This window comes from Lactuca saligna, chromosome 3, assembly GCF_052625555.1.
Source record: "Lactuca saligna cultivar CGN05327 chromosome 3, ASM5262555v1, whole genome shotgun sequence".
NCBI lineage: Eukaryota > Viridiplantae > Streptophyta > Magnoliopsida > Asterales > Asteraceae > Lactuca > Lactuca saligna.
This window is the reverse complement of record NC_136419.1, coordinates 38,088,901-38,099,688: the sequence shown is the minus strand read 5'-3', so window position 1 is coordinate 38,099,688 and position 10,788 is coordinate 38,088,901. Positions and strand designations below refer to the sequence as shown.

General features: G+C 35.7%; 2 protein-coding genes across 3 annotated transcripts; both read right to left on the bottom strand.

The window, feature by feature from the left end:
- Positions 1 to 723: 723 nt before the first annotated feature.
- Positions 724 to 3,164, bottom strand: LOC145035563 (Major facilitator superfamily protein). Of its 2 annotated transcripts, none has more exons than XM_078984093.1 (2): positions 2,666 to 3,164; positions 724 to 2,303 (listed from the first exon to the last, which is right to left on the bottom strand). In XM_078984093.1, the coding sequence occupies exon 2, from the start codon at positions 2,290 to 2,292 to the stop codon at positions 916 to 918; it is 1,377 nt and encodes a 458-aa protein (XP_078840219.1). In that variant the 5' UTR covers positions 2,293 to 2,303; positions 2,666 to 3,164; the 3' UTR covers positions 724 to 915. The 2 variants fall into 2 exon arrangements, with proteins under 2 accessions (XP_078840219.1, XP_078840218.1); XM_078984092.1 differs by having other exon boundaries at positions 2,798 to 3,164.
- A 157-nt stretch (positions 3,165 to 3,321) lies between these two features.
- Positions 3,322 to 5,729, bottom strand: LOC145035381 (protein MIZU-KUSSEI 1-like). Its single transcript, XM_078983927.1, has 2 exons — positions 5,120 to 5,729; positions 3,322 to 3,374 (listed from the first exon to the last, which is right to left on the bottom strand). Exons 1-2 carry the CDS (start codon positions 5,727 to 5,729, stop codon positions 3,322 to 3,324), a joined length of 663 nt encoding a protein of 220 aa, XP_078840053.1.
- Positions 5,730 to 10,788: the final 5,059 nt, after the last annotated feature.

Sequence of the window (10,788 nt, the reverse complement as noted above, 5' to 3'; positions counted from 1 at the left end):
ATCTATTTGCTGTTTAATGTTCTGCTTATTATGTTTTTTTTGTTTGTAACTAAAAATTTAAGTAATTATAATTTAATAATATATAAATTAAAGTTGAAACTAATCACTTTTGTTATATATAAATTAATTTTTTTTTATAATAATTCAAATCACGTAAGGCTAACCAAACATATAAGAATAAGAAAATAAGAATAATCACAAAAAGATCATATGATTATGGAAAGTATAAAGAAATTATGGAAAGTATAAAGAAATGACCTGATTTTTAAATATTTACCAACATTATTAATCACGAATTTGGATATGGATTATAGTGTATTTTAATAATATACAAAAAGTTTTTTTTTTTTTCTTTTTAATTTGCATCGAACTTTTTTTTTTTTTTTTTAAATCTCTACGCTTTAAATTTGAATTGTTAATCACTGTTTTTAATAAAAAGATAACTTTATATCAAGTTTCGGTAAAAACAAAAAAAATCTTGAAATTTTTGATTTATTCATCGAATTTCGACGATGTTTTTAAAACTGCGGAGTACGTTTTCTTTCTATCGTAACACTTGGTTCAAATATTGAAATTCATTTTTTTATAGATAAATTATTTTTATTGTAACCTGAAGTTTGTGCAAAACAATATTTGATTTCATCAGAGAAAATATAAAGATTTATTTTGATTACTTTATGTAATGCAATAGTTACAACAAAGTATAACAAACATGGCAAAATCTTTAAAACAACGAACACATTCTTTTGTTTAAATGCATGTTTCGACATATCCTCTTTCTCAAACATTTACGTGATCAATACAAACACCAATAACACATCGCTACTACTCCCGTTTCCAAGGTAAAAAAATATCGTCAACAATTTACAACTTCCTATGCATATAGTATAACTCATTACGACATCTAAAATCCACTTAATTCCCTTCGTTTTTCACCAACTGTTGAGTATCCGATAACTCTACTTCCTCTTCATTCCAATTCCTGTCCTTTTGGAACAACAACTCAATCTGTTCCAACGACTTCCCTTTCGTTTCCGGAACAAGTTTATAAACAAAACCAACCGACAAAAACGAAAGAATTGTGAATATAAGAAACGTTCCCGCCATTGAAATTGCACGAGAAACCGATAAAAACGACATTGCCACGACTCCACTGCAAACCCTGTTTCCGACCGCTCCCAATGCCGATGCCTGAGCTCGAAGACGTAATGGAAAGATTTCCGATGTTAAAACCCAACAAACCGGCCCGATTCCGATCGAAAAGAACGCTACGTTTCCACATATCGATAGAATCGCTAATTCCACTCCGAGAGTTGTTCCTTTGAACAACGAAAGACTTATCGCTAGACCGCATAAACAAACGGTCATTCCGATTGTGCTAACGTATAACAACGGTTTTCTCCCGATTCTATCGATGAGCATAATGGCAACCAAAATGAATAAGGTTTTTGCAATTCCGACGGCTACGGTTGCGGCCAAGAGTCTCGACTTTTCCTCAATTCCGGCGGTTTGTAGAATCTCGGGACTGTAGTATACGGTCGCGTCGATTCCGGTGATTTGTTGGAAACACTGGATTCCGAATCCGGTGATGAGCATTCTTCGTAAAGAAGGAGACGGATTTAGTAATTCCCGCCACACGGCTTTCTCTTCTTGATTCTCTCCGGTTCCGGTTCCGGTTCCAGTTCCGATTCCGGCCGCCTTCAGGATTTCCGATAGTCTCTCCTCTACCTCGGATTCGATTTCGTTTGTTTTCATCAAAACGGATCTAGCTTCATCGACTCGGTTTTGCATCACTAACCATCTTGGAGACTCCGGAATTATGAACAATGCGAATGCTATGAACACCGATGGAAGGATTCCGACAGCTAGCATGATTCGCCAGTTTATATGTGAAGAAAATCCGGAAAATGCATAGTTGGACACATATCCCAAGAGAATCCCGATATTAATAAATATTTCAGGGAAGGAAGTGAAGGAGCCTCGAGAGATAGTCGGAGAAATCTCGGCGATGTACACCGGAGCAATCATGACACCAAAACCGATACCAATTCCGGCGAGGAGGCGACCCATCATCAGAACTTGGAAACTAGGAGCTAAAGTCATTATAAGTGCTCCGATCTGAAATATAATTGCAGCTATGCCCATTGTCCATTTCCGGCCAAGTGCATCGGAGGCACGGCCGCCGCCTAGACTGCCCAATAGGGAGATGACACTCAAGATTCCGACGAGAATTTCTTCTTGAAACTCGGTGATTTTTAAATCTTCTTGGATAAATATGATTGCACCACTCATAACACCCACATCTGAAAATTCAATAGTTCTTGAATCAAATTTCAACATCGCATTAATAATCACATTGACACAATACGCAATTAGCACAATTAGCACAACGGGATACGCATCGAATAATGTACGATATGCATCAGGTATCTGTACGTAACAGTTTTTTTTAGAATGCATTTAAAATTCCAATGAATTAGGCGAAATTAGGTATTATAGCATTTATGTCGTGTAGCTTGGAAACGGCTGACAGCCAAAACACATGGATCGCATGAATCTTTGCTGTTTCGATCAAGAACATGATTCGAAATCTCGGGTTTTTTCGGGTTTTTTGGGGGATTCAAACGAAAGATCAATTAGATGTAGGGGATGAAGAAAGTCAAACCTTAAATCCAGCCCAGAAAAATGGTTGTAACATCAGCTGAAACAGTTGTACATTTGTCTGTCGGCTACAGACTTCTAAAGCTGGATTTGAAGGTTTGAGATACCATTAAAGAGATAAGAAAAGATCGAGTACCATAACCAAGGAGAACATTGTTGAGAGATGCAAATACAGCACAGGCGAATACATATTTCCTTGTGCTTTTCGTCCTCTCCTGCTGTGTCTGCTTATACGGTGCAACCTCCAAATCATCATCACTGTAATCGTTAAGCTCAGAATCCATTCTTCTGTATTTGTTCTTCGCTCCAAGAGGAACACTAGACATACCCTTATCGCCACCACTCCCATTTTCTTGGACACCCATACTGTTAACGATCGGAAAGATACTAATCGATTGAACGAAATCCCAATTAACTTATGGGTTTTCCGATTCGAAGTCCGATGAGAAGAACCCAGTATGGATTTGGGTTAATTCATCTCATCCGATGAGATCTGGATCGGGAAGAAATCAAGAAGTTGAATATGTATCTTTATTTGAAAACTATGAGCAAGTGGGACCCTTTAAATGCGATGTAAGGTGATATTTGTGTAGGATTGGGAGAGAAAAAATAAAGAATTGTATGACTTTATGTATAACGCGGTTTGTGACCCTTTAAACCTTAAAGAAGAAAAGATGAAGATGAGCTTTCGAGGTAACCGTAGTTGATTGCAACTATTTCCATTAGAAAAAAAAAAAAAAAATTGAGATTTATCTACATATTCTAATAAGATATAATATCAATATAAACGTTTACTTTCTTAAGAAAAAAAGTTTACACATAAAAAGAAAATATTAAATGCATATTTATACAACTACGTGATATTCTATCTATCTGAGTTAACAATTTAACATCAAGGATCTGGGCCTGAATGTCTGACCTAATGGGCTAAGCTCAAAAAGGCAGCGAGCCATATCTAGTCTTTATGGGTCCGCATTTTTTGTTGGATATATAAAAAAAGTCTAGTTTTTTGTATAAAGGAATAATAAAAATTAGGAAAATTATGCATAAAACTTCTCCACTAATAAGCAATATTCTGATCAATTTGATTTTTTTATCTAATTGATTATGATGTGGTTTACGATCAAAAACTTCAGAAAAAGACATTACATATCAAGTATGACCTAAATTGAACAAATCAAATTAAACATACCATCATCATCATAATAATAATAGAAAATGACAAAAATAACCAATTATACTAATTACATTACAAAAATAATAAAAAAAAAATCGAAATTACAAAAATAGCCCTCAATTTCGTAGATGAAATTGCCCCATCTGCGAAATGACCATTCCATCTGCAAATGTACAAGCTGCTAAAGCACAACTGTGCTTTAGCAGCTTGTACATTCGCAGTTTTTTTTTTTTCTGTATATATATTGAAAATGTAGGGTAAAATCGCAGATGGAATAGCTCCATCTGCGATTTACTCTCATTCCATCTGCGAAATTGTGATTTTATTTATTTATTTATTTATTTATTTTTTTAGTTTCACTATGAAATTAATACATGTAAAATTATGTCTTTGAAACCACCATTGTTTTATTGTAGCACGAAAAAAATCGATCAACATAAGTGTTGGCACCTTACGTGCATGTCTACAAAACTTTTTATATAGCAACATGATTTCGTAGTCAAACTAAAAAAAAAAAAAAAATCACAATTTCGCAGATGGAATGAGAGGAAATCGTAGATGGGGCTATTCCATCTGCGATTTTACCCTACATTTTCAATATATATACAGGAAAAAAAAAAACACCTGCGAATATACAAGCTGCTAAAGCACAACTGTGCTTTAGCAGCTTGTACATTCGCAGATGGAATTGTCATTTCGTAGATGGGGCAATTCCATCTGCGAAATTGAGGGCTATTTTTGCAATTTCGATTTTTTTTTGGTTATTTTTGTAATGTAATTAGTATAATTGGCTATTTTTGTCATTTTCTCTAATAATAATAATAATAATAATAATAATAATAATAATAATAATAATAATAATAATAATAATAATAATAATAGGTGTCAACTACCTAAGTGGTGTTTTTACATGGATTCATAAATCAAATATTTATTTGCTCCAAACAAGTATTTGAATTGTAGACTAGTTTCCATTTGGATAAATTATAGACAAAACTATAAATTTAGTCCCTGTGGTATTCAAAAAACTTTGGATGGGGTCCAAAAACTTTCTCACTTGCATGGAAGGTCCAAAATCAAAACATTTCCGTGATTTTGGTCCAAAAATATTTGAAAAGACGATTATGCCCTTTTATTTTCTATTTTGTATTTTTTATAATTATTTTAATACTATTCTAATTAAAAAATAAAGAAAAAAGAAAAAAAATATCCCACATTGTAGAAATTGATATTTTGCCTTTAGATCTCGTTTCGTCTTCAGATCTCGGTACATCATCTCACCTTCATCTTCTTCATCACCTGCAGGCAACACACCAACTCCCATGGAGATCGGCTCTACAGCTTTCAGAACTCTCCATTCTTTCTCTCCACACTCCCTTTTAGTCGCAAAACCACACTTCTTCCCATTGCAGAAAGTCCTCCAAACACCCTCTTCCAAGAGCCTTCTTGAATTTCCAACTTTCTTGATCTTTTCATCATCTTTATCACACTCGAGAGCAATTCTAACGAGCCCAGAAGCCATTTCTCTCACCAAACCACTGATCGGAGTTTGAAGCTCGATCAAGAAAGCAGGTTGGGATGTGGGGTTCTTCTGAAATGCAAAATGGACATGGCCACGGCGAGACCCAAATAGGGTTCCGACGACCTTCGGTCCCAACCCATGCAGCAAATTTGGGCAGTTTTTACTGAGTGAAGTAAGAACTGTTCGAAATCTAGCTATTGTAACGGTTTGAAACTTGTTTCTTGTTAATGGTGATGGTGATTCGTTCAAGTCTTTCTCAATCTGGTGACAAGGATTGAAGGAAGGGGCTTCTTCTTCTTCTTCTTGATCTTCGTTCCTGACTTTGTTTGACCAGTAGAAGTGTTTCTTGTCTTGAGAGGTTTTCGCCATGGCTGTTTTCATATAAAAGAGAGATAATAACCGAAAGAGAAGAAGGCGACTCCTTAAAAGAGAGAGAGAGAGAGAGAGAGAGAGTATCGGTAGGGGTGGTGGTGGGCCCAATTCTTTTATTTATAATTTTTGATTAACAAGTTATTAAAGAAAATATAAAAAAATACAAAAAAGAAAATAAAAAGGGCATAATCATCATTTAAAGTTTTTTTGGACCAAAATCAAAGAAATGTTTTGATTTTGGACCTTCCATGCAACCTCGAAAGTTTTTGGACCCCATCCAAAGTTTTTTAAATACCACAGGGACTAAATTTGTAGTTTTGTCTAAATTATAATATGGTCTAGTGGTTTGAGGTCTTCCTTGTTTGGTTTGGTTTTCAAATTGGTCTTTACTTAACGCAAAATAACGCAAAATAACGCAAAATGATTGATTTGTCTTTACTGGTTTTTTAATACTATTAATTAATGGAAAAATATTAATTAATTATATTATAAATATAGTAATTAATAAACGGGTACCTTTTAATTGAAAACCCAAACGACTATCATCTTCTCTGTGACCGGAAAACCAACTCTGGCCACTGTCACATTAAACTCCGTCACAGTAACGAGTCTAGAACGTAAACGTTCACGGTTGAAATGAAATTGATATAAAACAAAATAGGTGGGTCAAGTGACCCACCTTTACCTCAACACGGAGCTTCGTGTACCAGCACCACTAAATTCTAGAAATGCAATTAGGAAATTGAACACTTGTATAAACAAACACACACGCACACAAATACACACACATAGGCACAAAACTTTCAATACCACCAATCTTTTGAAATAATAAACATCTTATTCTATACACCTATCATTCATCTATAAATCTGAAACACAAACAACCATCCCTAAACGAGATTAAAGAAGGACATGAATGAGACAGAATGTGATTCAAGAGAAGAACAGGTGGAATGGTACACAAGAACGAGACGTTAACAAATCGGGATATTAGAATGCTTGGATCAATGAGAGTTGTAACAACACTTTCATATTAAAGCATTTCGAGGGTACATTTGAAAATCTCTAATAAGATAAAACTCAATGTTCAAGAACAAAGAATGAAGAAGATGATATGATCTTATATGTACCAGAAAAATTATAAAAAAAAAGGCATATAACCCTTGTCTGGAAATTGACAAGAAAACCTATTATAAATAGTTTCACAACCACCATACCTTATCATAAAACTGCCACTAAAAACGGGTTCAAATACAAGATCACAAAACCGAGTTTAAGACAAAAATTCGACCCAGACAGGGGCTTTACCCCTTAGGAGATATTTCTCAACTCTCTACTTGAGCTCGTCCCTCGACTGAGGTATCATCCATTGTATCTTCTTTGACCTTGGGAGAAAGCACTAGTGACAAGGAATACCTCGTGACCTGGGACGTTTAGCGTTGCTAGAGTAAACCTATCGTAATATGCTATTATTGATTCTCCCTACTTTTTCTTTCATGTCTTGATTGAGTTCGCATCTCCCTTACCCTTCCTTAATTATATTAAATTATTGAGGAAAAGGTATCGTAATTGCTCAAAGCTCGAGATTCTTCCAGGTCATAGTGCCTTGAACCATTTTCCCGCATATCCCGATAGCCTAACATGGAAATACGTGCATGTAAACCGATTATCCATCCTTAGTGAAGTCATCGTCCACTCGTTATTGTCGATGTGCTCGTCTGGATCAGTGGTAACGTCGTATTTTGGGATGTTCGGTATCATCGTCGAGTGCATAATCTCATATTATAAGAGTTCCTGGCTGAAAGCAGAGTTGGAAATCCTCACCGGGTTTTCCATATATGGATATGAAAATCCACTATACATCATGAATTGTTGAGCATAATGTGGGTTGCCATATGTCTGATTATACAACACTACCTGCGATATGTATTGTTGCTGCTGTGAGCTCATTTGCATGCTTTGCTGCATTTGTGAGCTCGATCCTGGCTACTGGCGGATGTACAGATTTGGTCCTTACGATTGTTGTGTGTGGGCACTCAACTGTTGTGCCAATGATGAGTGAGGATTAGATTCCTGCACCGATGGTACTTGAGGAATGGATCCCTACACTTACTAAATGTAAGGATTGAACATTAGCGGCTGATGTGTGATGAATGGAACGTGTGACATGCCTACTATTAGGGAGAATTGATAGTTCGACATTGGTTGTTGCACGGAGGACGACATGGTTCTTAGGGACCAACTATTTTCCCCTACTTGCTGCAACAATGACTGTAGCTGAGAAAATGGTGGTTGTGAGTATTGAGTCGGTGGTTGTGACTGGTGTGGGTCACTGTTATCTATGGGCTGAAGTTGTGGTTGTGATTGGATGCTCTGCTGTGACGGGTGGTAGTCACCATAAGGCGGCTATTTCTGCCACTACTGTTTCCGGTGTGGAGCCTGGTGCTTGTGCGATTGGCGTTTGGGTAGAGGCTTGTCCTTCTAATAAAAAATCTTTGCATGTCGTCGAGCGACGACATAGATTTGAGTGGACTTGTCTCTCCTACGCCGGACGTCGTAGGTGCTTTTCCTGTCATCGCCGGCGTCTAGTGTCTTATCAAGGTTGTGTAACTCTGAGTACATGTCCAGATGACGTTAAATGTCGTGATATGTACTTGGGGCTTAACTCTGTCACTTGATGGTACCAGTTCGGTTGAACCTTGTAATCACAACAATGAAGAAAGAACGTTAGCCGTCGTACGGGGGGCAGTCTTGGGACAAAGCTCCGATGGTCTAGTTAGTATATGTATGAGGATATGGAGATTAGGGTTTAGGAGAATAGTGAGATCATTCCTCCTTCTAAAAAAGAAGGGTTCCTTTTATACCTATTGTCATTCGCACATGATCCCAACAGTATCATTTGTCCAATCTCAGCCGACAGGAATTGGAGGATTCCTATTGGTGGATCTTGCACCACTAGTGGTCATATGCCACTAGTGCAGAAGAAACGGTGGACAGCGCCCTGAGCGCTACACTTGTCACTATGAGGAGTGACCAATGATGCTTTGGCTTATTATAGATCGGAGATTGTCGTCTAGAGTCGAACCTAGGCGCAAGAGTGCCATGTACCAAGGTTCTAGCACGAGACTGCACGGCCGACCCGTGGGCATGGGCAAGTTGGGCGACCGGCCCGGGCCCCCAAATACTATAGGGCCCCAATTTTTAACTTGTTATTTTGGTTATATATTAACAACTCATTACTTTTTAGCTAATTGGACTACTTCAAGCTCCAATACTCTTATCAGGAACTAATCCAAAAGATGGAGCGTGGGAGAGAATGAGACTTACCTGGCATGCGTCCTAATTACAAGGCGTCGTAACTCTTCAACAGTCAAATTTCTATAGAAAATCCAAACATTGTCATGGAAAATCCAAACGACGTCTTCTCCAAAAGCAAGAGTTAACGATCATTCTTCTATTTCTTATTCAAGATTTCAATTTAATCGATTTCTTTCATTCTTTTCTGATTTTTCGAATTCGTCCACAACAACCATTAGTGAATCGAATGTTATTTTAGAATTGAGAGATTGATTGTGTCTCATTATTCTCACGATTTCAGAAAAAGGGAAACTCTATTGTTTCCCTTCTTGTTGTCGATTTCCTTTTTCTAATATAGCACCCATGGGAAGTTAATCAGGTTATTTGATTTATTTTAGGAATCTGGCCTAGAGGTTTGAATTGAGAGTACCAGTCATTGCCTCAATTGGATTTCTTTCTCAATTTCTAGAAATTTGAAGGTTCAGTTTTCAGAATCGAGTGTTAGAGGTGAAATTGATTTCTGATAATATGACTGTGAATCTTTGTATGTTCTATCGCTCTTGAAATTTCTTATTCTTTTTTAAATTTCGATTTTTATGAGGCTGATCAAGTTAGAGACATAATCAAATGTTAATATTTTCGAGTTAGAGACAATTCTTGAACTTTATTGCTTAATTTCGATTTGTAATGTTAATATTCTTATTTTTTATTTATGAATGATATTCTTTTTTATTTCTATTTCTATGTTTTTGATACGTATAGATTTTTCTGTTGTTGTATAGTTTTTTCAACTACTTCCAGGTTATTAACAATAAGTATTCTGAATTTAAGCAATTCACCTAACAACTTTTTGTCGATGATAAATCTACTTCTGTTGGAGGTCAACAAGTTATGTACAGGAACAGAACTGAACAAGTTAATGAAGAAACAAAGGGGATGAGATTTTAGTATTTTTATACTTCTTATAGCATTGTATTTTTAGTTTTCCCCATTCTATGGTATATGAATTTAAATGTATTTTTATGTATGTATAAAATACTGTAATATACGAATCTATAATTTTTTTGAAAGGGCCCCATTTTTTATTTTGCTCCGGGCCTCCAATCGTGTTGGCCCGGCCCTGACGAGACTACGGGGGGTGAGGGCCTGGATTAAGCGCTAGGACAGGCAACGACTGTTAACTAGGTCATCCTAAAGATAACGGTCCTGCTATTTTTAACGTATTGCTAGAGGGATACGTTAACAATAACGATCAAATGGTCTTCATCCGCAAATGCAATCAATCTGCTAATATGTGATGGAAACCTCTATTTAAAATTTGATAATAATATAAAAAAAATATACATGGAAAACTTAAAACAAGATAATAATATATTTTCATTTAATAAAGATATAAGAAAAAATTGATATTTTTTTTTAAAGAAGCTACATGTATATAAAAAAAAAGTTACCAAAAGGTTTTTAACCTACCGGTACTAAGTAACAGTCTGAAATGAAAGGTTATGATTTCAAATCTCATTAGAAGATATAGGTGATTTTAAGAGCATGTTAGTTCGGTTAAAAAATTATAAAAGAAGTTTATGAAAATGAATTTAATTGAGTAAACATTATACACCCGGTAATAAGGATATATACTAAAACAAATTGTTTATTACCAGAAATTTACGAAAAAAGAGTTTGGTTAAACTAAAAAATATGAATAATTGCATAGTAAATTTCAAATTTCTCTGCTGAAGTCTATTTTGTTATATTAAGTTAT

Coding starts and splice junctions, on each gene's coding strand:
- LOC145035563 (XM_078984092.1), bottom strand. CDS start 3,026: ATGGGTGTCCAAGAAAATGGGAGTGGTGGCGATAAGGGTATGTCTAGT. Junction 2,304..2,797: donor CAATGTTCTCCTTGGTTATG/GTACTCGATCTT, acceptor TTGAATTTTCAG/ATGTGGGTGTTATGAGTGGT.
- LOC145035381 (XM_078983927.1), bottom strand. CDS start 5,729: ATGGCGAAAACCTCTCAAGACAAGAAACACTTCTACTGGTCAAACAAA. Junction 3,375..5,119: donor AGGTGATGAAGAAGATGAAG/GTGAGATGATGT, acceptor TAATGGAAATAG/TTGCAATCAACTACGGTTAC.